Consider the following 27,081-nt stretch of genomic DNA (forward strand, 5'->3'; position numbering starts at 1 on the left):
AGACCCAAAGCAGGCATGGAGATAACCAGCTTTAAGAATACCCAAATTAAAAGCCACTTTAAAAGTACCAAGTGTATTAGTCATCCTCTTCTCTAGAATCTTCCAGAAGTCCTGAGAAATGACAAAACCAGTTTAAGCAAGGTATTATAGGTAATGCTCATTTACAAAAATGTTGGAAGTCTTCCTACAAGTGAAGCTAGCCTTTTGATAGTTGATGAGAAGGGACAATAGCTTGGCTAGGCCTTTGAGGAGAATTTATTTTCCCTTGTTTCCTTTAAATGAGCACCCGAATGACTAATAAGCACTGTGTCTGAGCAATATTTCACTGAAAACCAGTGCAGAGCAGTAGCTTGCTGTAGAAAAACTTAGGTCTGCTTTGGAATAAAAGTAAAACATGTGAGCACAGCCCAAGTCTCCTCTCAGTCCTGTCAGTCTTTGCAAAGTTGATAGTTTCCCCAATCTTACTCTCAAGTAAGCCTCACTTGGTGTCTTACTCTTTTGCACAAACAATCTGATATACTCTCACTGGGTCATAAAAACCCACTGATTTCAGGGGAGAGGACAGTGTGCACATTGTGACAGTGTTTCAAAGTTAATTCTGCTTCATTCCTGGATTGGCAGTTGTTCATTCCTTGTTCCTAAGGATGTTTCAAGAGAATGTGAACCAAATCAACTTATTTTACGTGTTTCTGGATGGATTTTTGTACATTGAGAAAAAAAAATAGGATGAAGGATGAGATGCAAATTGGATTAAATTAGGCTGTAAAGGTATCATTTCATCTGGAAATGTTGTGTGGCAGTATATAATAGGGTAGTTTCTTTAGCTACTCATGTGTATCTTGGGAGATCTGCCAACATCCCATCCATTTTCTTATGTGACTCAAATAAACTGTAAATCCCTCCTCTTCATATCAGGATTAAAGAAAGCAGAGGAAGAAGAATTGGGGAGACGGGTTTTTATTTAGGAAAATGTTCTGTGCAAGTAATTGTGAGTGTTAGTCTCACAATTATGAGAGATGTCTGTCTCCCTTATGAGGATGATGTTTATCAGTTTATTTGGAATTCTGATTTACTTGTGGAAGGAGTCCCTTTACTGGACTCCCACCACCTGCCAAGGTGTTACGATGCCATTGATGTCCCCTAAGCTCAATACTGTCACACACACCTCTAGAAAGACATAATTTGCATTTCAGCAACTTTCACATGCATTTTCTCTTATTACAGTCTCAGTTCTTTTATAAGCTTAGGAAACTCCATATCTCGTGGATATTTTTTATAGATTACCTGTCAACTTCATGAACACTTTATGCTTAGTACCGAGTTCATAACACAGTGCATTTTGGAACAATGGTGTCTTCCTCAGCATTCCATAAGCCAAAGTATGCATCCTAGGTGAAAAATTATGTCTTATTGTGGGAAAATGTGACTATGCCTATGGTGGAAACATCATTAGTTTAATTACTTAAAATATTGTCCCCAAACCCTTTTGTGTTGGATATAAATTTATATTAGTCTAAAAATGTCAGAGCAGAAATTTGCCATATGAAAGAGTTGTGGTGAGCAAGATCATTCTCTTTTATTTATACCTAAGAAAAAAAGGCTATTTGTAGACAAAAATGAAAAAAGCTCAGAAGGCATTAAAAATGAAAAAGTAAGATATCTTAGGGAAAATAATCCCACATTGATTTTTACATAAAATCATAGTATCTATATTTCCATAAGGGTTTTGAACACGGGAAGTGTTTTATTCCATGAATCTGAAAATGGTCTAAATTTATGCAGTTAGTCAGAAAAAGAGGTATTTGCCCTTTTTTTTTTTTTAATAGGTGATTTTAAATTCTGAGTATCTCAAGCTGAGACTCTTGTAAACTGTAATGTGTTCTGTAATACCAAACGAATGGCTTTATGGCCTTTTTTGACCATTGCATAAAGTTAATCAAATAAGAATTTATATCTAATGGAAAAGTAAGTATTCTAAAAAGTGATAAAACATATATACAATTAATACTACTTGATCTGAAAAGACTGCTGTATCTTCAGGAATCTAGCCATTTATGAATCAGATTTTCCTTTCTTTTTCTCAGAAACTGGGTATTCAGTGGTGGTGCTTCTTGTGCAGTGCAGAAAGAAAAGTGAATCCACTTGGATAGAAGCCAAAGTAGATGACTATCTCAGAGTGTGATTATCTCAGGAATACAGAAAGATGTGAATCTCAGTGTAGTATCATCGATACTGACACTTAGGCAATGTGTAAATTGTCAAATCACTTTGATTCTCCTTGCTATACTTTCTGCTTTTTGGAAATAAGAAGGATGGTTTCATCCCATCTCATGAGTCTTCAATATTCATAAATGATTTGGAAGTTCTGAGATAAAAAGGGTTAAAAAATTGTTACAAAGTACTATTCATGGTTGCCATATTGAAGCTTATTTTAAAATTCTGAATGCATAAATATTTTTAAAATCACATAGAAAAAAAAGAGTAAAAGCAATAAAAAATGAACAGGAACTAAAATTTGAATTGAAAACAATTAAGGCAGAATTTACATGATCTAAAGTAACTAAGGCACATTAAAATATTTTTTTAGAATGAACTTCAAAATCGCAGCTAAGATCTTAAAATAACAAAAGCAGAACAATCACTTTATATTGTGTTTATGCCAAGAATAACACATATGGTTTGAGCCAATAACTTGGACATGTAAGTGCCAGAATAATGTAAATAAAACTAAGAAATATAATATGCATGTGAGGTCTTAGCGACAGTTGCACCCTTTAGGTTTTTAGTTGAGTATCTATTCTTGTGCATATCTTGACAATGATTTGACACACTCTGGAAAAGCTTATTTTTATATTCTTGCCAAAACATGAATAATAGACCTGTCATCTTAATGTTGATTTGCTTTGGGATTCTGTTTGATATATTTATATCAAATTTATTCCATTTAAAAATATGAAGTACTGGCAACCTAACAAAGGTTTTCCAAATATGAAAGACTTTTGTTGGAATTCATGTCAACCATTTCCCTAAGCTATGTTATTCATAGAGTGCATAGAATATGATAGCAAAACATAATATATAGATTAAGTTGCATTGTCCTCTCATAGCTCCTTGACAGAACAGTTTTTAATCTGTTCAAGCAAAATAAATACTAGTACTGGTTTTAGACTATGTTGGAAATCATAATGAAAAAGAAATTTAATTTACAGCATTTTTGCCTGCAGCAAATGCAGAAATATCTACCAGAGAGATTTTCCTTTTGACATAGTTGAACCATGCCAAAGATCACTGAAGGCAAGGGAAGCATTTTCCTTCATTTCAATGACCCTTGGGAAAAAAAAACAGAGTATAAAAACAATTATATAACAATATTAATTTCACAACACAGGAAATTTCTGGACATTTTACTTGTATTTTTTAAGAAATTATATTTGTTATCCATCTCCCAAATAAAATATAAATCTTTATAACATGACTTTTACAATGCAGAACATTCACAGGTTTGGCAATATGTAACAGGAACAAAATATTATATATAGAGTATTTATTTTCTGTTTCAAAATTATGTTAGTATTAAAATAGATTAACAATTCTGTTCCAGTTTTAAAAAATTCTACTTGACTAATGCTTAACACAAAATACAGGACGTAAGTTAAATACAAGTCCTAGAATTTTCACATTTCATTTTCCTTCGTACCTGTCCAAATTAAGATTTACTTAGACAGAAGTAGAACTACATTGGGAAAAAAAATTGCTTTGCACATTATTGAGGTCCTAATTTATCCTGGGAAAATTTGTTTTTTTCCCCAAAGCATTCTGTCAAACTGGCATCTACACTGTGTGGTGTGACGTACATTACCAAAAAAGTAACTGCTGATTATCACCACAGAAATCAAATAAAGACAACATTCTTTAGAACATGGTTGGTTAAATTTTCCACTTTGTTTGAAAGAATTGCAATTATGGGTTATATAAAGCGGACACCAAATAACAGAGCAGCTCAACGAATGGCTGCCCGCCCTGTCATAGAGATCCTTCAGAATCAGTGAGAACATAAACATCACTTCTCAAAGAGGAAATGAAACCAGCAGATGGAGAGTGTGCAGTTCAGGGCAGACAGAGGCAGAGAATAGGCCCTCAGCTGCCCCACTGCTCTTAGAGAACTTTAGAAAACACAAATGCTTAGAAGTTCATTAGGTTAAAATATTTATTACTTGGTTTGTAATAACAAGGTAATATAAAACGCTGCAGAAAATACCTGTAAAATTGGCTGGAGTAATGATGAACTAAAGCTGATTTTTGACCTGCAGGAAATAGATGCAGTGGCGCTGACTTCATGCAAAGTCTGTCTAATTGCACTGGGTCTGAATTAACCCATAAATCTTTGGCTTTCCATGGTAATAGTTTTGTTCTGGTTATTATTAGGATCAGATTCACAGATTCATATGAAATATTTTGGATGGCTTAAAGATATGGATCTAATTACTTCCTGCAGTAGTTCTGTTTTAATTAGTAAAACAGAAAGTTCTAACATGGATTTAATCCTGAGTTAATAAGTCCTAATGAGTAAATTTACTATCTGTTTTCGTCCAAATGTATTTGGATTTAATACCCATGACTATCCCAAAAAAGAGGACTCCACCCAGCTGATTTTAAATCAGAAAAAGTGAAAAGGTGATAAGGGGTTGAGCAAGGTGTAAGCTGACCAATGGCACAAGAACAATGTAGCCCTCTCATGTACTTGCATGTGAAGAGCAAAAACTATATTAAAGAGCCAGACAAACCGCAATCCTTGTCTGTTGTCTTACAGGACTTGAATTGGCCTCACCTTTTAGACTGATCTCTGCTTCTTTCATTCCTTGGGTATCAGAAGCATCTCTGAGCCAGATGAACATACCTCTGTGCTGGCTCCATGCTGGAACAGGCCCAGCTTCTTTGCAAAAATTCTTTAAACTATTTTACCTCCCTTGTATGAGCGCATTCAGCCTGTCCCCCTGATGGCTTATCTTGAGACCCAAAGAGCTACAGAACATTCCAGCCTGGGAAGCACCTCCAAAGATCATCCAATCCAACATTTCTGGGGAAAGGAAGCTTAGACAAGCTGATCTAGTACTTTGTCCAATCACATCTTGAAAACTTCCAGCAATGAGGACCCTACTGCACCTCTAGGCAGTTCATTTTCCAGGGAATGATTGCTCTCACCACAAAAAATTTTTTTATTCTGTTGAAATGAAACATTTCCTGGGTCGTTTCACCTACTGCCCTTTGTCTTCTCCACGTAGCTCCTTGTGACAAGTGTCTCAGTTCTTTTTGTACATGCCTTTAAGGTAGTGAAAAACTGTGATGATGCCCCCCTGGCTGTTCTCTTTTCCTGGGAGAAGAGACTTAACTACTTCAAGTCTTTCCTCATAGGACATGTTGTCTAGCCCTTTGATGATATTGGTAGCCCTCTTTTGAACCCTCTCCTGTCTTTCTGTGTTATTTTTGAATTTTAGGGATCAGAACTGGACATCATACTCCAAGTGTGGCCTGATAGGCACTGAGTAGATTGGGATTGCGGTATCTCTGTCTCTGCTAGGTAACGTCCCTGTGGTGTTGCCCAGTATCTCAGTGGTGCTCATGAGAATAAACTACACACACAGACTGTGGAGAAATAAGTCTCTAAATAACAAGCTGTGAGTGAAGTAGCCTTAGAAAATCCTTTTCTGACTTGTGGTAGGACTGATCATGCTTTCTCTCATGCTGCTAGAAATGCTTTTGTGTGTAAAATGTTGGCTTAAAGAGAAGTTTTAATCAATGGCTTCAGTTGACTGTATCAGGAAGTAAATTTACTGGTTTTGTTTTCCCTGCCAGAATGTCACCATAGTATTTCTATTTTTTTCAGCTATGAAATGTAACTAAAACCATAACAAATTACATTGTTGTGGTGTGACATTGCTGAAAGCATTAATACACATTTTCTCCCTTTTATATAAGTTTCTCAAAAATAAATATTGTTTGTGTTCTGTCAGAATGTTTTGAAGTCTGCTAAAGATTTTTAATTAAAAATAGGGCCAACTAATATAAAATTACATAAGCAATAATTTATTATTTTATGACAAAAAAAGATAAAATAATATTCCTGTAAATTTTCAATATTGTGTGGAGATTTTATATACTTGGATTGATTTAATTTTTTATTTAGACTTATTTATTAATTTTCTATTTAGTGACAAACTAAATTTGCGCTTGCCTACATTGTACGCTCATATTATTCATTATAACAGGATTTCTTTTGAAGGGCCAGTGATAGAGAACAATTTAATACACAGAAAAACCCAGTTTTCCAGCAATATCTGGCTTGTACATTTATTATATTCTGATGTTTCTACTGCTCCCTTCTCCAATGCTACACTTAGATTTTATAGAAGAGCTGATTTTCATGCCCTGTCAAATATAAATCAAAGCAGAATATCAATTTTCTTAAGGTATTTTAGCAATTGGACTGTCAATGTAGACCATTTCTTTACTGGTGTTGGATTGTGTACAATAATATGCTATTACTTAATTAAACAGATGCAAAATAATCTGAGTGATAGGAAAGGTCTAGATGTGGGCATCCATCAAAATTATTTGATATTTCTATCCAGCTGCCATAAAAATAAAATGTAATTTGAATTCCTGATGCTTTATGTCTAGAAGGTCTAAATTCACTAACAAAATAACTACAAAATGTTATTACACAATATCCATACAGGTGTTTCCTTGGCCATACATTTTGACTTGATGTAAAAATGGCAGACTGTAATCAGTTTATGGGTCACCCCCTCTGTATCACAGGTTTCTTCTGCAATTGAGACAGTATTTCTCTAAACTGAATGTGAGACATATAATCTTGAAAATTTATCATAATATAAGCCTGTCCAAATTACCTAATTTTAATATTTTGTTGAGTAACTAACAAGTCAAATTAATATCTAAAAGTAACTGTTCCAGTTGTAGTTCTTTTGAGACAAATCTGTGATCATTTAAGGAGATTATGTGGCAAAATCACAATGATATTCCAATATGGTTACAACTGGGATTATTCTTTTATGGAGCAAGGATGTATTTTGCTGTTGGAACAGAACAGCACTAGATGTATGTTAGGATGTTAGTATTTCAGCATGTCAGATGTAGAAAAAGTCACTGCTGCTTCAAATACACAGTTAGGAGTGTAATAGTATCAATTCATGACTGACCTTTGAGTCTGCGTACCTACCTGCACACAAGCAAGAAGTCAGCAAGGAAACATAAATTGGAGTGTGTTGCTGTGCTGTTCTTAGGACAGTGAATTGCATTTTTTTATCTTGAAAGAAAACTGAAATTGTTTCCAAGGTTCTCTCTTAGAAAAGTACCTTGAGCAGGCTTTTACCTCAACCCAAGTAAAGTTTGATCTTTTATGACCTTTTATCCTCTTAGGTTATTTCCTGACCTTCTTGGAGCCGGTAAACAATATCACTGTAGTCCAGGGGCAAACAGCAATCCTCCACTGCAAGGTAGCAGGAAATCCATCTCCGAATGTCAGATGGCTGAAAAATGACGCTCCAGTGGTTCAGGAGCCAAGACGGATCATCATCAGAAAAACAGATTATGGTTCACGTCTAAGAATCCAGGATCTGGATACCACAGACACAGGATACTACCAGTGCGTGGCTTCAAATGGGATGAAGACAATATCTGCAACAGGAGTTTTGTTTGTCAGGCTCGGTGAGTTCCTGGCTTTTATGAATACTCAGACTGCTTTATAGACTAGGTATTAGTTTTAACCATAGCATAATGAGAAATGAATTTAAAGTTTTAAGAAAAATTCTCAACACAAAAGAAAATAAAGTCAGTGCCTGGGGCCTCTCTCCCAGCACAGAACTTCTCAATTGAACTTGATACCCCTTTAGTGGTAATAAAGAAAGTAAATACAGATGTAGAGGTCTGTAAATACACAGAAGAAAAAAAATTAAAGAAGTGCCAGTAAAAAATACAAAAAGGTAACATTTCATTGCCTGGAGTTTTCACTCTACTGCTGAACTCAGTCAGCGAAAAAAATAATAAGAAGCAGTTTTCTGTGTGATGCTCACAGTTCTGGGCCCATCCTTGTGATTATCAGTTCTGTACTGCTATGTGGAGTGAGGCCTCAAATTCTGTCTTTTGACGTGGGAAGGTACGCCAAACCTTTGAACAAGTTATATTACATTTTGGAGACTTAATAGCCCAACCTGGAAGCCAACCTTTTATTTAGCTTGCCTTTGGAGCAATGGGAGAAAAAATTCCAGATGCATCTTTCTAAAATGTTTTTCTTATTTTGTAATGTAAATAATGGATTCCATGGTTTAGTCTGTAGTGATTGAGTATTGAAGTGCTCAGTATTGACCCTTGCTCCTGCTGTTGCAAAAGTTGATAATCCCTTTGCCACATCCTAAATTCTGATAGTAAAGCACAGTTGGGGCTTGTTAAAAGGTAAGTGATGTGTTAAAATAACACCTTGTCTAACCACCCATCTTTATGGAGGAAAATATTTTATGAAAAAAACCAAGTCCATTCAAGTTGCTGCTGGAGCAGACAGTAGATTCATGTGATTTTTATTTGTGGCTTTGAAAATAACAATATATAATTATGTTCAGGAATGCAGAGGGTTTTGTTTGGATCTTGAGATAAACTTTCCTTAAAGAGACAATTTCCTTTAGATTGCTATTGACTTTTTTTATTATGTTGTCCTTGAGCTAAACTTGTCAGCAATACTTGTTTGTTTTATGTTTGCAGGTCCAACAAACAGCCCAAATCACAATCTTCAGTAAGTACTCTTTGGAAAATTACTTAATGTGGTCTGACTACTTTTGTTCTGTCAGAATTTAGTTCATAAACTCATTAAACGCTGCCTGCAACCACAGTGTTCTTGCTAAAAGTATCTAATTTGACCAAAAACTTCCAGAATGGATGCAACTTTTTTAGACAGGGGTTACAATGGGTTTTGATTTGATTGACTGTTCTTGAGCAACTTCTGCTTGCTTATTTCATGTTTCGAACAAGCAAATTACCACAAAGTCATGTTGGAACAGTAATTGTTTACAGGGCAAGTATGGGCTAGAAGAGTGGTTAAAAATGAACGGGTAAAATGCTTAGCTTGCTGTGGTTGCAAATTTACCCATGTTATATTATTATAACTTGAAGAGCCAGGTAAAACAAGACTGGAATCCTGTCGTTGAGTAGCTGGGGAAAACCTCTGTTTGTTAGAGTGATTTTGACTTGAGTGGTGGTTTAGTGATTTCTGCAAGACATCTGGGTTCACTTGCTGATTCCGTTGTAATGATGAAAAGAAAATCATAGGATAGTGTGGATTGGAAGAGACCATAAAGTCAACCAGTTCCAACCCATCTGCCATGGGCAGGGACACCTTCCACTTTATCAGGTTGTTCCAAGTCCCATCCAGGCTGGCCTTGAACACTTCCAGGGATGAAGTATTTACAGCTTCTCAGAGCAACCTGTTCCAGCTCTTCACCACCCTCTGAGTAAGGAATTTCTTTTTAAAAACCTGCCCTTTTCCTATTTAAAGTCATTGCCCCTAGTCCTGCACTATCTCCCACTACAAAAATCCCCCTCCTTCCTTTATATAAGAACCTTTTAAGGCTGCAGTGAGGTCGCCCCAAAGCCTTCTCTTTCTCCAGGCTCAACAACCCCATCTCTTTCAGTCTGTCTTCACAGAGAGGTGCTCCAGCCCTCTGATCATCCTTATGGCCCCCTCTGGAGCCACTCCAAGAGGTCCACATCTTTCTTGTGCTGAGGACAGCAGAGCTGGACCGAGGATTCCAGATGGGGTCTCAAGAGGGCCATATGGAGTGGTAGAATCCCCTCCCTCACCCTGCTGGACACACAGCTTTGGATGCAGCCCAGGATACAATTGTCCTTCTGGGCTGAGAGCTCACATTTTTAGGTCACTTCCAGCTTTTCACCCACAAGACCCCCTCCCCCGCCGAGTCCTTCTTCAAAGGGCTGTTCTCAGTGACTTATCTCCCAGTCTGTGTTCATCTCTGGGATTTCCCCAAACTTGGTGCAGCATTTCGCACTAGATCTTGTAGAACTTCATGAGGTAGGTACATTTTGCCCTTAGTAAAGCTGTGCTGGCTGCCTTGGGTCAGTTTGTTGTCTTTTATGTGCCGTGGGATAACTTCTAGGAGGATCTGCTTCATGATTTTTCCAGGCACTCAGGTAAGGCTCACCGGTCTGTGGTTTCTCTCATCTTCCTTTCTCCTCTTTTTAAAAATGGAAGTGATTTTTTCTTTTTTTCAATCACCAGGCAGTTCGCCTGACTGCCTTGACTTTTCAAATATGATGAGATTGTTTTGGCAACAACATCAGCCAGTTCCCTCAGGATTCTGGAACATATTTCATCAGGTGCCATAGACTTGTGGCTGCTCAGCTTCATCAAGTGATCCCAAACCTGCTCTTCACTTGGCGGGAGGGATTTCACGCCTCCATACCCACACAGAGGATCAAGGACTTTAATGGAAAGGGTGACTGCCAGTGAAGTCATGGAATAACTCATCTTTCTCCCTATCAGTCACCACCAGTTTGTCCTTCTTGCTTATCATGGGTTACATTCCCCTTGGCGTTTCTTTTCTGGCCTATGTCATACCAATAATCCTGGGAAACAAGTTTTGCATTGATTCACTTCTGTTATAGAAAAAGTAATTAATTTTATTTCCTTGGCTTCTCTAGTATTTTCCAAGTGCTTCTCCTGTACTGAGAATAAACTTGTTAATATTTCACAAATACCAACATAAAGAGAAAATTTCAACTGATACAGTGAAAAAAATAATTACTTTATGACTTCCCTCAAGTGGAAATAAATCTCAGGATGTCCTTTATCCTGGATTTTCCTAGGTTTTTAATGCTTTGCTATGCAACCTTTGCTGGTTTGGAACACTAAGTTAAAATAAAGAAATATCTAGGAAAAAAAAAATTTAAAATCCACTTGGCTTATGATACTTCGCGATGGGTCTTGTACCATTGGTATTGGAAGCAGTAGCGTGCCGTCATTGTTCTGGACCTGCCATTAAAAGATGAAGAGTACACTGCTGGTAGATTATTTTCTTTTTAATATCCTCTAGATGGGACAGAAACCTAAAACTTTAGAAAAACGAGGTCAGGTCAAAGGTCTAGTGGGAAGTCATGAGGGTCTTATCAGGCCCAGGAGCTTTCAGGGATTAGGGATCTTTGCCTTGTTGCATGCTTACTTCTGTTTCAATTTTTAAAAAAAAACAGTCCTTCAAATGAAATGCCATGTTTTGATGGTAGAATTATTTTGTTTTCAGAAACTGACTCTAATTTTTAAAAAATCGAATATTTTGCATAAAATCATGCGGGTCAGTTTGTAAGCCAGAAAAGAGGAAGGGTGGGAAAAGGCAAAGGAGTACCTAACTGCTTGGAAGGAGGTCTCATGGAACAAAGGACTCTTTCCATTCAGTGTCTGCACAGTGCAGCCTCTCACTGAGCCACGCGAGAGCCATTGCTGCTGGTATTAGTGCTTCAAAAAAGACATGCTTCAGTGGAAACCTCAAATATAAAACCATTGTAACTCGGTTTAAGATAATACCTATTGAATATTAAGGGATAAGAAACATTACCTATGTAGATACCATCTAGCAAGGTATTTTTATGCAGTCCATGCTGTGGATTCCTAGAATTAATTGGCAATTAAAGATTGCCAGAGAGAAAATGTGTGTTATGCAGTCAGACTTGCCAGTGCAAAAAAGCATCTTGCCCTTCAGGTAATGCAGTTGAGGTGCTTTCATAAAAATCTAAATGTAAAAACTTTCCACCAAATACATGGTCATAAATTGCTGTGGATTATTTGGAGACATCTTTATTTTCTGTCAAGATCCACATATCTAAAGATTTCTGGGGATTTTTCTGTAGAAATTGGGACAATCCATCTTATTTATCAAAAGTATTAAAATTATCAAAAATAATAATAGACAATCCAGATTAATTTACAAAGAAAATAAATTCAAAACATGGTCGAAAAAAATAGTTTCTGATTAGCCTTTGCTGTCCAGAGGACTTTGCTACTAAAGGCTTGTTTTACTAGAGTACAACCCTTTAGCAACCTGTTCTCTTACTGCATCATGCAGCTTTTGCATCATTAGTATTTTTAGTTTTGCCTCTCAAAAGAGAGACATCTTATCTGAAAGATACAAGTGTGTGAATATAAAATTAATGTTTGACAAATACCAGAGAATGTTTTTTTTACCACAAAGCAGTGGGCATTAATATCTTGTCTAAGAGCAGAAGGGCAGAAGCAGTTGTCTTTCCCTCTAGAAGTGTTGTTCTTATAAGATAACATTATTTTAAAAGACTGCATGTTCTCTAGTCTAATATGTTTTTCTTTTGAATTGAATGGTTAGATTAAATCTTACCCATTGGGAAAATTCCTGTTCTGAAGCAGTTAAACTACAGTAGTGCCATCTTGAAGGGAGCTTGAGATGGAAGATATCTAATATTCAAATATTCAGTTTGTTGGCTCTTAAGGGCTTCTGGAAAATCTGATGAGGCCTCTGTGAAGTGAGGAAGGCACACAGAATGCAGGCTGAAGAAATGCCTCTAAGCTCAGTCTTTGCCAAGTGTATGGGAAACATCTCTGTTGTCACTGCTGCACTTTTCCCTCTGTGACCTTTCTGAAAGCTGCTTTGGATGCCAGGAGCTGAGCCCTGTGCAGGAGAACTGGGTTTTTGAAGAAACTTTGACATGTCCCTGTTTTATTGAACTGTGACTAAATCAGTTATGGGTTTGCAGCCTTTGATGTCTGTATGCTGAATGCTTAGGAAAATTAGGTGAGAAGAAGCACTGCCACCAAATAGAGACAATCATTACTTTGTGGAGGAACTTTTGAGGTATCACTTATTCAGAATAATTTTGGATGTTCTTATGTTTGATTTTCAAGTAGTTTGGGACAACAGTAATTTTTTTAAGATTTGGTCCATTGAAGAAAATTGATGAAGAAACTGTAGTTAGGAAAAAACAGGTTATTTCAAACTGTGGAAAACAGAATGTTTAAAACCAGTAATGTGGCTGTGTTAAAACTCCAGTGAGGAGTTTGGGTTCCTGAGCAATTTATTGTCCATGGTCTACACATTCCAAAGCACACCTTTTCTGTGACTTCAGAGGGAAATTTCTGCATGATGTGAGAGGTGCTCATAAATCTTTATGATGGGAACAAACTCATTTTCATCATGTAATGAATCCTGATGTAATATCAAGGTGGAAAAGAGAATATAAAGTCTTGGGAAAGAAGGTAGAAAGCAGTGGATCATCAAAGCACTTCACCCTCAGGCCACTTCCCTGCCCCTGATTGGGGTCTTCCAGGTAAAGACGCCACTGAGGGGGAAAACAGTTTTGGCAAATAGGTTTGCCAAAGCTCTTTGGCAAACCAAAGGCATCTAACATCACACTAAGAAGAAAAAATGCTTGCCTTACAGTCAAATAGCAGCACCACTTGTATCTTCTTCCTTTTCTTAGGTGGTGTGGCAAATTTCTTTGGTCTCAACGCAGTTTAGCCAAAGATAACATTGTTAATCTTGGAAATTATACAAGATTATCTTAAAATTCACATAAACAGATGTTTTTTTAAAACAATAAAAGGTTGTTTCAACTCAGAAGTTGCAGTGTTTATTCAGGCCCATAAGGACCAGGTGTGTGATGATGTGCTTCCTCCAGAATGACATGCACGCCTTTTGTTTCATCAAAATACTCATGTGGCTGAGACAATCATATTTGAACTATGTATGTTTTTTTAAGATGCTTGTGGTAATATGTTGAAGTTACAGAATAAGCTCATACTTGTGTTTTCATTTCCTGTTTTAATCAGGGGAAAAAAAGAATTTTGTGATTAAAACACAGGACTGTAATTTCAGAGGTCTGGATTTAATTTCTGACTGTACTCCTGTCTCTGTGTGTGATTGCAGCAAGTTGTTTAACCTCTGTCTTTCCATGCTTTGTACATCAAATGGAGATGGCAGATCTCGGGAATTTTTTTGCCTTCTTCTGCTGTGGGATCAGATTATTTCAAAGTGTTTTGGGTACGTTCTTCTCCCCATAAAGCTTGGAATGTTATCCTGTTTTATGAGTGAGGAACTGAGGCACAGATTATCTTGGGCTGGTCTACATTAAACCGCATGTGTTTGTCTTGGCAGATTTCCTGACTCCCTGACAATCCAATTTGGGGATCTGGCTGAAACATACTGCAATTCCCTTCTAGCCCCTGTGTGTCAGTTTCTTTTTTTTCTCTCAAGGCTGAGGGGAAGGCTGTATTTCACCCTCCTGTGGGTTTGGGGCTCCTTTCAGGGGATTTTGATCCACAATCTCAGATCTGCTTTTGACTTCATCATTTTAAATGTCCTTTGACAGTCCTTCAGGCCGAGACAGGAAATTTGGAGGAAGGACTGAACTAAAACCAAGGTTAAACTAAATTTTTTCTCTTTTATCTATTTTAGAGTGCAATTTTTCTGCTTTTCCTCTAGTTATGTTGGATACAGCCTAGAAAGGCTCAGAAGTTTATGACATCACAAATTAACATGTAACTAAAATTTATACTCTATTCTGCCCGGAGAGGTAGGGTGTACTCAGAGGAAGCTGACAGTCTATCTTGTAATAAAACCCAGTTTTTTAATCTTAATGTTACTCATGCATTTCAAAAAGTCCTCCCTCCCCCCCCCCTTTTTAAACCCCAGAACATGTGTTACTCAAGGCAGACTTAAAAAGCAGTGGAAATACTGTTTTGGGTTGTTTTGCACCACACCAAATCCCAGCTTCTTCCCACATGACATTGCTTCTTCAGCTTGAATCTTCCACTTAAATGCTTTCTAATCACAAGTAAATAAATGATGAACAATCTAATGTATTTTATATTATTTAGTGATAGAAGTAGAAGTTCAGCGTGCTTACAGAGTTGATGAATTTTAAAAGCCAGATGTATATTTAAACTAATATGTGCATTTCAACTAATAAACAAGTGTCTGTGTTCCTGCGACTTTTTGTCTGGGGAAACTATTACAAGTGATAGGTTTTCTTCCTTTCTGTTAGAGGAAGGGAAGAACTGAAAAAAGATGTTTACAGGGAATATGTAGGCAGAAAAAAATGCTGATAGTTTGCTTCAATCTGTTATACTCAGTAACCCATGTTGCTCAGAACCCCCCCAAAACAAAGGAAGCCAAGCATATGCACAGGTGATTAAAAATAAATCTTCATGAAAGTTTTACCTTATTTCTGCTGTTGTATAAATCAAATGCCCTCATGTAAATTAGAGTGTAATGCAGATGCACTGCTTTGCTGAGAGAGACTTGTGTCAAAGACAAAAAAGCAACCCTACAGCACTTCGCCTGTATTTGGGCAAGGTTTCTAAATACCTTAGGAGGAAGTAGTATTTAGTTACATTTCTTACAGTTAAGCTAACTTAGGGTCAAATGTCAGAAGCCCTTGCCCACTTGTTATTAGCAGTACTGTCAAGATTCTTTTGGGTTAGCTCAAGCATTGCACTGGATGTAATTCATTATATGTAGGGCTACAAGCACGCACTACGCCAAACACAAACACTTTCTTTCCTAAGGGTTCTTTTCCAAAAATTTAGACCTTTAGAATATTTAAGGGAGTTGATGTTTTCTGTGGGTGAGAATTCTGTGTACTTGGAGAAACTGCTTCCTACTCTTCAGAGTAGTGGCTATGTTTTTGATAGCCAAAAAAGCCTGGGCTGTCATATCAGGCGAGCTGTAGGGTGTGACTCATATGCTGTGCAGTGCATGGCAAAGAGCCAGTGTACAGCTCTTCGTAAATGCGTGACCCCAACACGCCCTCTTCCAGCAAATTCCACATCGGCAGCAGGTGCTTAGGTTTTAGCAGCTCAGAAAAAGTTTGTATTAAACTACCAAAGAAGTTGCAAGCAAAGTTAAACACTGGTTATTCCCTTTAAGGATATATGTAAATTGATATTCAAAGTAGTAATGGCCCTTGGGGTTTTGGCAAGTGGCTAGTGCAGCTGTTGGACATCCCTGATATAACCAGCAATCTTCAGTGTGTTTAGAGTTTACTTCTTCCCCTATCCCTCCCCTACTCTCATTTGTTCAGTAGCTTAAATGGCTTTCAAAGTACTTATTGTATGTCTTACAAAAGGATAGTTATATGTCCCTGAGACTTCCTGTAGGCATTTGATGCCACATTGAGTTTAATTAGAGTTCCTTAGGATGCTGAATAGCCTCTAAGTGCATACAAGGAAAGGGTGAATGTTGTAGTTAGGCACAAAGATAAAGGAACACTATTCTAATGAAAAGTAGGTAATTTAACAAAATGAGATAATGCTGGAACACCACACCATAAATCATCCTTTCAATTTTTATGGCTTTATGGTTAGATTTCTCCCTACTTTTGTATTATTATGTTCTCTATTTCAGTTTGAAACAGCCAAAATACCTAGATGAAGCTAATCTAGTGTACTTAAGAAAAAGTCAACAGGTGGTATGAACCAATAATATTTGAACAATTCTGTTCAAAACTAAATAACATTAACAGCGATGGAGGGAATTGTTTTTTAAGAAGGCGAAAGAAAATTCATTAAGAAAATCTTTTCTTTTAAATTGGTATGTCTTTGTTAAGTCTAAAATCTGAAGTATTTGAGGTATTACTACTTTAAAAGTAGGGCTGCAAGAAGCATGTGTCATCAACAGTTTCTCATACTCCTCAAACGGCTTAATCTTACCTAGTAGAGGATAAAATAAAATAAAATAAAATAAATAAAATAAAATAAAATAAAATAAAATAAAATAAAATAAAATAAAAAATAAACCACACAGAATAGAAAAGAATAGAATAAAATACAGTACAATAAAGTATAATACAGTACAATACAGCACAATAAAATACAGTAGCTCCAGTTGGCTGGTACCTACAATTATCATTTGTTCCAGCTTTCTGATCACTCCATTGACAAAAGTTAAAGGCCATTATTAAGACCGCTGTTCAAATGCCTCCTTTTAAGGCACTGACAGGCACAGGGCACTGACCACCTCTTTAGAGAGCCTGTTTAAATTTGACCACCCTCTTGGTAAGGAAATATTTCCTGATGTCCATTCAGAACCTCCCCTGATGTGTACTATAGCTGAATCCAGGGAGGAGAGACCAGCACTTCCCCCTCCTCCCCTTCTCAGGAAGCCAAAGAGAGCAGTGAGGTCCCCTGTCAGCCTCCTTCTCTCCAAAAGCAGCCAAATCCAAAATCCTTAGCTACTTTTCATGGTACATTGCTTCCAGCCCTTCCACCAGCTCTGCTGTCCTCCTCTGGACCATTCCACGACCTTCTTCCCACCCTTCTCAGAGTGGAGGGCCCAGCACTGCACACAGGACTCGGGGTGAGGCTGCACCAGGGCTGAATCCAGCAGGATGATCCCAATCACAACTGGTGATGCTGTGTCTGCTGCACCCCGGGATGGGGTTTGCCCTCCTGGCTGTCTGGGCACACACTGCTGGCTCACCCTGAGCTGCTGCCAGCCAGCACCCCCAGATCCCTTTTGCAGGGCTGCTTCTCTGCCATAGAATCATTTAAGTAGGAAAAGACCCTTAAGTTCATTGAGTCCAACCATAAAATGCTACATTACATAAAGACATACTGTCAGCTCAAATATCTGCTAAATTATGCAGGAATTTGAATCTTAGAGCTACGGCAAGCTCGTAGATGTGCCATGTTACAGCGCTGAAGCTGTAGTCACTTTTCAGGTTGGAGCTGCTGTGGTGAGACTCATTTATAGATAGTGCAAATTAGCATTTTTACACTGTGCTTGGTAATTAATGTAGAAAAGACAATCTCAGTGTGCAATGAAGTTTAGCTGCATATTTTTTAATAGGGTTGAGGAATAGAGAGAAAGGTGAAAATTAACACAGAATCAGTAGTTTCAGGATTCAGACAGTCCATCAAGGATGTGCTGTGAGTGATCATTGTATCTTTATATACTCTGGGGTTCAGACTGACAGGTATATCAGTATATACAGGATGTCACTTTTTAAGCATTAAGAACTAAATACTGAATTACTAAACTTGGGGAAGGATTTGTTCTCCTAATTGAGTTTGCCACATGTTTTGATTTGGGAACAATTTATTAATGTTAAACCAAATTACATAAACTTACAGAGCTGTGGTGGTGGCACAATTTCTACTCACAGAGTATCAAGCTAGTGATGTTTGCATGGCATCATGGGTGTGGCATCTGAAAATAAATTAATTCTGACTTCAGAATGTGAGCTATTTTGCTTGTGGAAGAATGCAGCCAGCATCCACTATTATAATGCAGAAGGATTGCAATGCAGAAAGATTTAAATGGAAAAGTGTGACAGTCAGGATTAATTGTTTATACACAGAAAAAAAAAAAAGAAAAAGAGGAGAGGGGTCTTTAAAATACAGTCTGATAAACATTCAGCAAGTAATTTTAAGTACAAAAGAAGAAATGCAAGGGGAAAGTTGCCTTTGGGATTACGTCAAGGCTGGATGAGCACCCCAGTCTTCCAGAATTTTTGGGTGATTTAGGGTACTCTTACCCCAGCTCCAGAAAAGGCAAGGTACAGAGCCAAAGTTTGTTTGTTCATTTCCACCCTCTTCCAGTGGCTAAAGCAGACGTGTGTCTGTTTATTTTTAATATTTAAAAATTCTAGAGGCCTTGCTTGAAACTGTCATAGAATTTCCTGCGGAGAAAAAGCTAACTTTCCTAATTTGGAAAAAACCAACAAACCTATTACGTGAAATTATGATGATGCACCAAAATTATTTGATGAATTCTGGATTCCTTAGCTGTGCTAGCCAGACCTCGGCCAGTGGAGCCAGATGGCAAGTGGATAGCACTAATAATAGACTGCTGTCTCCAGTACAGACCAGCCCAGAAGAGGAGACACATCCTTACTCATCCATTGACAGACAGAATTGGCAAGACACAAAAATTGTTAGGTTTTGCTCTGGATTTGTGGGAGACATGTGCTCCCCCAGTCGTAGCCATGGTATGCATCCCTGCCCTGACTTTTCATCCCCCTTCGACAGTCCCTGTCCTCCTGAGCCCAATGCCAACTCCTCAAGCCAGCACCTCAGTTACCCTTAGGAGATAACCCTGAGCGCCAAGCAGTTTTCTCCTGTCACACACAAAGGGTTCAAAGCCTGCCGTAGACACAGTGTGGAGAATATCAGGTGCCCTCGCAGACTGGGCTGATGAGTGCATTTAGGTGGGAATTACATAAAGGCTGGAGAAATTCAGGCAGTTTTTCATGGGAAGAGACAAAGGTCTGTTCAATGTCTCATGTGTCTGCTCAATAGCAAGACAATGTGACAGCATCACAACCAAGTGGCTCCTTCTACTAGTAGTGGTTGTGTTTGGGGTTTTAATTTTTTTTTTTTCTAAAGAGAAATAAAATAATAAAAAATTCCCTGGCCTTATTTTGTGAAGCATCTAACAATTTCCCTAAGAGTAACCAAATTAAAAAGGCAAAAATTCTCTTTGTACTGTGGAAAATTTAATCTCAAATAAGCCTTATCAAAGGGAAGGTATGGTAATTGTTTGTAATATTGGGAAGTATTACCAAACTCTAACTTTCTGCAACATTGCCTAGAATGATTTCATATTACATCCATAAAAAGTAGCAGGGAATTTAACAAATATTTCATATTCTCACTTAGATGTTTTTAAAGACATAATTTAAAAAAGTCAACTTTTTCAAGTAGATAAAATATGCTGTTTTTTCCTTAAGACTTGAAAACCGACAGTTCAGTATTATACGTTCTTAAATACTTGATGTTTCTCTAGTCTGAATGCAAGTGTTCTGCAAAAGGCTTTGAAGATGCACACTTCTACATATAATTATATAGCCACTTTATAGCTGATGCTGTGATCATCTCTAGCTGTTTTACAAAGCTCTCTGCTATCAGATATATAATCTCTGTGGTAGCTGAGATAGAAAAGCTATCTTTGTTCTGTTTAAAAAAAAAACAGAAGAAAGAAGAAAAAATTATGACAGTACAGTTATTTTCACTTTTTCATGTGCTCATATTCTTCCAGAAATGATCACATTTTAATGGCATGGACACTTAAAGCATTTAATAACGACTTTTGACTTTTTTTCTTTTTACAAAAATGTTCTAACTTCTTAACCTTTTATAAAAAGGCAGGAAGTACTTTGTAGAAAGCTTATATTCCCCAGCATTCAAAATTTAAAAAAAGAAAAAAAAAAAAACAACCAAAATGAAAAGCTTTAAGACATTTCCATAAGATTAGTTTTTGTGTTTTAAATTATTCCTTTGTCCTTCTTTTAACCTTCCCTCCTCTTTGGATTGTTATAACTTGCAATTTTCAGCCATGCTTGCACAATCTTTTCTCCCAAGACTTTCTACTTCCTACCTGTCTTCCTGGTATATATATATATATTTCTGTCAGTGGATTTAAATCAGCTGAACTATAGTAAAAATTCTTGTTTGTGCATAAAATCTGCTTCTGTAGGTAAATCACAATGCGTTAAGGTCCACCTGAAAATGTAAAGGATTTTGTAAAAGAAAAAAATTACCATATTGAGCTTATCTCTGGTGGCATTTAGAGAGTAGGGTGAGAATCACACCAGACAAGGTCAGAGTAGCCTCATGGGAGGTGGGCTGCCCTTCTCCCACTCATTCACAGTGTGAGAAGGGACCCCAACTCCCAGACCACCCCCATCTGCTGTGGTCAGATATCCCTTCCCCTTCTCTCGAAGCACCACAGCCATCAAAGTTCTTTTCTCCTCCTTCTCCTTCTCCTTCTCCTTCTCCTTCTCCTTCTCCTTCTCCTTCTCCTTCTCCTTCTCCTTCTCCTTCTCCTTCTCCTTCTCCTTCTCCTTCTCCTTCTCCTTCTCCTTCTCCTTCTCCTTCTCCTTCTCCTTCTCCTTCTCCTTCTCCTTCTCCTTCTCCTTCTCCTTCTCCTTCTCCTTCTCCTTCTCCTTCTCCTTCTCCTTCTCCTTCTCCTTCTCCTTCATGGTTTTCCCATCTTCCCTGGTAGCTGACATGATCTGTTAGCTCTGCCCCCCAGTTACATCCCTCCTTTGCTGAAGCCCAGCCGCCCAGGCAGAGCTGCCTGGTCCCCTGCACTGGTGCCAAGGCACGAGCAGCCCCATTGCTGGGGCCCTCTCTGAGCTGCCCAGGATGGCCCTGCTGGGGTTTTTTTGCTGCCTGATACAGCAAGAGTTAGGACATTTTCAGCTGGTGGGCTTTTCTAAGACCTTTTAGGAGCTTACCTGTGTGTACTCCCTCACTCAGGGTAGCACGGCAGGATGAGGATGGATAACAGCTAAGAATTTTGCTTTCCTCTGTCACCAGAGGGAAGAGGGAGCTGCTTGTTAGAGGCTCTTCAGAGAGGGTCTGTTGGCCCTGCTCACTTTCCTTGCGGATGTCAGGGAAAGACAATTTATTAGACAGCCATAACACATTGAGGGGAATAACATGCCTTGAAAAAAAGGGGTGGGGAAGAAGTCTCATAATGGCTTCTTTGGTGAGTGAGAAGGTGGAATGCTGCATGGCCAGGTTCGTGTTCCCATGTGTTGAAATTTGTTTTCTGAAGGTTTTTCTTTTCAAATTTTTACTAACCGTGGTTGTAACAGAAATGTTTCTGTTAAAAGTACCTGACACACAGCAAAACAGATCTGCAGCCTTCCCTGGATTGCCAGCTGACTCATGTGATTTCAAAATTTCATCCCACCGTGCTAACACCTATGAAAGCAGAGGGAGAATTCACAAAAATGTCCTTTGAGTTAACTGAAAGAGAGAGTTTGTAGGCAGAAGGTAGAATGTTGTTGGCAGAATATTAGATCATCTGTTTGAAGTTACATGTGATAATCAAGAGGATTGTGGCTGGTTATACAGCTAAGGACAATCCCCCATTTCTTACAGAAATTCAGAACATTGATGTCCTTGTTTAGTTTTGCTTCATTGACTGTTTTACATTTACTGTTTTGTAGTAAAAGCAACCCTGCCATCTATGCCTATACTTCTGTATGTGCTGTACTTGGGAACTACAACATTTTTTGGTACACTGAAAACTTTTCTAAAGATGCAAAGCAATAATAAATACCTGTAGATATGATACCAAGAAACCACAGCAGCATGCAGAGTTATCTAATGAGCAACCTGACACCATTTCATATGTTTCTTTCTCTTGTACTTGCCTCTGAGGGCTGTTTTTCGTGTTATAAGAAAAATAGTGGATGAGTGTGTGAAAGAAAGGAATGCAACACCATTTTCCTTTGGTTTTATCCACTTAAATAATTGATCAGGGTACCTTTTATCGAGGACACAGCTCTGCTAAGAGTGCTGACACCCACTTAAAGCAGTGCCTGCTGAGGACACCAGTTTGGGTCATGAGTCAGTGAAGGCCTCTGATTAAACCCTATTGATATTCTCTCTCTTTCTTGTCTTTAAATGATTTTTAAATATTTAGCAACAAGACTCATACTTCCATAGTAACATTAGAATATATGTTTAAAACATTAATTGTACTATGTTTTAGAGACAGACTTTGGAACCTGAGTTTTGTATTTAAAAATACTAATTTCATAATCCATTTTGGCAATATTTTCAGTATTTGGCAATATTTTCAGCCTACATGTTAGGTTGTTTTAAAGTTTACAAGTTGGTCTTTGACAAACGCCTACTCTTTAGTTTGTCACAAACACTAGTTTCATTTGTAGCTGTGTTTTTACTGATGATATTTCAATTAGTAGCTTTATCTATAAGCTGGCTTAAAATGGCTCTCTTGGGTCCTATGTTTAATATGAACAAATCCATAATCTAATAGATCCAGTAGAATAAAAATCAACCGGTTTTTTTTACTGATTTTAAGCATCGAATATGGAGTTTCAGTTCATACTGTATTTTTTAGTAACTATTAGATAAAAATCCAAATCAAATGCAACACAATTATTCTGTTCACTAATTGGAACTTTCAGTAAAATCTTTAACGGGTTCTGTGATGTATTACTTTTCAGATAAAAAGCACAAAATGTTTGTCCATGTTGTGTGCTAAATGTAAAGGGAATCTTTCATTTTGGGTCTGTTGTTACACTCAGTAAGCATCTGGTAACAGAAGTCACGGGCCATATCCATTGTGAGTGTAAATTGTCATAGGTCCATTAACTTCAACTGAGCTATGACTATTTATACAAATTCCCCTGCCTGTTAGCTTTTTATTTTTACCATTAGGCTTCCCTTCTTTTCTAATAGTATTTCTTATGTTCCTTTAGTGCAAAGGAAAAGTTTTACTGTGTTCTAAAGTATTTTGTATTCTAAGCCTCTCTTTGAGGAGTTAAGTACATCAGCATGTATTTCCTGATATCCCAAGAGCTCTGATCTTTAGATACAGGTGAAGATGTGCAAACAATGGTTTTAAGTGCCGGAAAGGTGGGTTATTTGCAGAAACCTTTGGTCAGAGGATGAAACTGTTTGTTCAGAGAATGGATACAGGTAGGGCAGGAGGCCTGTGCCCTTCTCCCATGATGTGGGTGCAAGGTAGCCTCCATTCAGGCAAGGGCCCAGTGCAGCCGTGGAGTTGTCCCTGCCACCCATTAGTTTCTTGGCTGCAGCAGCAAGGGCACAAATGTGCATATGTGGAGTTTTGGGTGTTTTATAGTTTGTGGGTTTGGGGGTTTTTTGAGGTTTTCCTGTACACCTGGGTTTTTGAAACTACACTAAAACCAAAAACCTCTTTGTGTGTGTTACTGAATTTCTGCCCTGTGTTATGGCTGATGTCAGAAGCACCTGGCATTTGCCCAGCCCTTCAATGGACAGTAATAGTTCAATCCATACTTTCCAAAAAAATTATGTTCTTTTTCTCCCTCACATATTTACACCTCAATTCTGTTGCCTTGAATGTCAGTAGTAAAACTTCCATTGATGATCTATGACAATGGGAGGCCTATGAGAATGAGCAATTTTAAAGCCTATTGTTTAAAAGACAGCATTTCTTGAAAAATTTTTCTTCATGGTGAAGAAAGAAATTGAATGCTATATTTGATGTTTTCTTGAAGGCACAAAAAATATACAAACCTGGCCGGAAGGTACCAAGTATTTTTCTATGGTAACATTAATGTATATACACTGTTTTTGAAAGGAGGCAAATCTTATAGATGTGATATGGCATATGACAAGGGTAGTTTGTTTCTTTTCTCTCAAATCTCATCTGTGGCTTATTGGGGGAAGGAGTATTTGGGGGATGTAAAATCATTTTAACCATTGAAAAGTGATCCTCTTGTGAATAGGCTTTGCTTCCCATCACTTTGAGATGATATTATACACATCAAGAGTAAGGGTAATGAATTACAAATACTGTAGGTCAACATTATAAGATGTTCTGATTTTGGGATTCAGTATAAAAAAACCATGAATATATATATATATATAAAATATACATATATACATATACATATACATATACATATATATATATATATATATATATATATATGTATGTATGTATGTATGTATGTATGTATGTATGTAAAAACCCAGAAACCCAGAAATATCTTATTTTTTTACTGCAGCCCTTTATAAGACCCTTCCCAGTCAGAGAAATTTGCCTCTCTTTGATTAAACATAGACCCTTTATTCCTTTCTTCTTTCATGTAATTTCAGTTATTTATATTTATGAAGTAGCCACACACTGGGCTAAGTAAACTCATAATCTGAAATAGGATGCCTATCCTTTTTCCTCTGATCTTGCTGTCCATCATGATCCTTCTCCTTATACAATTTCTGACATTACAAGTTAAAACTATCAGAAATCCTGAGACATCCTGACAGAATCAGCAACTGTACACCAAATGTTGTATTTCTCTAAGAATAGCAAATAGGCTGACATATATAATTTGTCTTTTCCTTCATCTATCATAATCTGTGGTTTTCTGTGCATTTGTCCTTGCTTTGCCATTCTGTTTGTAATGGAACATTAGTGGGAGGTCTCAGTATTTAACAGTTCTTGATTAAAAGTTGCTTAATCCCTGGGCAGCATGGAAAAGGGTCAAAGCTTCAGGTTTATTTGTTGTGGGAAAATTTATAGGAAATTTTAATTCCATTTAGTTTGCTTGTGGGAAACTTTCTTTAATAAAGTTTCTCCTACTTTTTGAAAGCTAACCTTTGGAATATCCTATTACAATCTATGAACTGGTTTATGTTGTTTACTTTGGTAAATGTAGGCTGAGAATATGTCTGTCTATATAACTGCTAGGGTAGGTTGTTCAGTTTGGTTTTTTTTTTCAATGTATTAAATTGAAAAACTTACTCTCTCTGAGTTTTCTTGAGAACTTCTGAGTTTCTTTCTATGGCTGGTGCGTGTTGTTTTGTCTCTTCTGTGTTCAGAAAAATAGTTTTAATTTAGAAGTTTCTGCTGTCTTTGCAAGTAATACTTGTGGTATGCAATCAGAATTAAGGTGTCTCACTAGCAAATTAATATCTGGTACCTCTCAGTTCTGCTCTCATAATTCCCTTTGTGAATCCTTTCTAAAAATAGTTAGAGCTTCATGTGTTTTCTCTGTTTTTAAGGAAAACCACAAGGTCTGCATTTACTGCGCTTTCAGGGGCACTAAATACATACTGAAAACACATCAAATTCAGGTGCTTCAGAAAGTGATTTTAGTACTAAACGGAGTTTCCATGGTTGCCTTTTTTTTTTTTTTACTGTGACTTTTTTGTTTCATATGCCCTCTGGTCTGTTCAGCTGTGACAGGGGCAAACAATAAGTGGTGTTACAGAGGTAGCATATAGTGTATTGTGCCCAGACGTATTCTTCCTGCATTTCAAATTTTCCATGAAGAAAAGCGTCTTTGTTGCCAGTGTGTTTCCTTCTGTAGCATTTTGTTTGGTGTCCTTTCTGTGTCATATGTGAAATTATAGTAATGCTTAATGAGAGGGTAGGGTAGAGGTGTCCACTGCTTTTTTTCCAGGACATCTAGAAATCTCTTTATGTATTTCTAGGGCAGATAGCTATCTTATGGAAGAGTTGCATGACCTCCCTCTAGAGAGTTTTCTATTCATCATAAGTTTTACTCCTCTTCAGAGGAGCCTGGTTCATCCAGTTCTTCCTTTATAGACCCAGATGTTCCTGGAAGTTATGATTTCTAACAGTGGGAGGAGTAGCACTGTATGATTGAATCTGCATCTTTCTTCTACACTGCTTGCTTGGTAGATTCTCCATTTCATATGGACTTCTGCCCACAGACCTGAAGGCAGGCTGTGTTTTATGAAGTGTAGCAGTGCATGTCTGATAAAGAACTTGTAAATGCTTATCAGTGCTTGGTTTGTCAAGATGTTTCCAGACCTTGTACAAATTCCATGTTGTACATACAAATAGTATCAATATTTTGGTTTTATTTATGGGTGACTGAGGTAGAAGGTTCTTCTGCTTTTGCTTTTGATTAGAAACCCTAGTTCTTAACTGATTTGTTCTGGCAGATGGTCACCTTGTGGGTCTGGAAAACTGATAACATTGAACTTGAAGTATGGAAATTGGGGTTTTCTGAACAGAAGGTCTGTTTAGTCATATTCTTTACAATTTTATTTTTAAATCCAAACTCTGCTCAAACATATGTTGAGTAATAAGGAGGAGAGTTCACTCAGTAAGAGAATACCTTACCTCCATTCTAACTGTGTGCTGAGAAAATTCAGTTTCCCGGTGCACTTTGATTCAGCCTTTCAGCAAAGGTGCAAAAAAGACCAACACTTAGCATATGCTTGACTCTGTTTATAAAAAAAAAATTAATACTAAAAAAATGGAAGAAAAACACTGGAGAGAAACCTTAATGCCATCTTGAAACATGCACAAACTAAAGAACAAAGGTAAAAAGTACCTGTGGTGGATAGCTTGTAAGATTTCTGCAAGTGGGACAAATTGAGCTCTTCTGGGTTCCTTTTGTGGAGTCAGATTTCTCTTTCACCAGGGTTCTTGGTCAGAGCAGACATTTCAGCTCAAGCAGCAGGAAATTGAAGTGTCAGAATTTCTGTCTGTTTTCAGCAGCTTTTAATTAATGCTCTGATCAGCAACTAAA

The 27,081-nt window shown here is 37.5% G+C and overlaps 1 protein-coding gene across 1 annotated transcript in view; it reads left to right on the forward strand.

The window, feature by feature from the left end:
- ROR2 (receptor tyrosine kinase like orphan receptor 2) overlaps window positions 1-27,081 on the forward strand; it is a 143,371-nt gene that overhangs the window by 101,872 nt on the left and 14,418 nt on the right. Inside the window, exons 3-4 of the mRNA XM_030237407.2 lie at window positions 7,441-7,728; window positions 8,776-8,806. Coding sequence (XP_030093267.2) covers window positions 7,441-7,728; window positions 8,776-8,806 — 319 coding nt within the window. The remainder of the gene's footprint in view (window positions 1-7,440; window positions 7,729-8,775; window positions 8,807-27,081) is intronic.

This window comes from Serinus canaria, chromosome Z (genome assembly GCF_022539315.1).
Source record: "Serinus canaria isolate serCan28SL12 chromosome Z, serCan2020, whole genome shotgun sequence".
NCBI lineage: Eukaryota > Metazoa > Chordata > Aves > Passeriformes > Fringillidae > Serinus > Serinus canaria.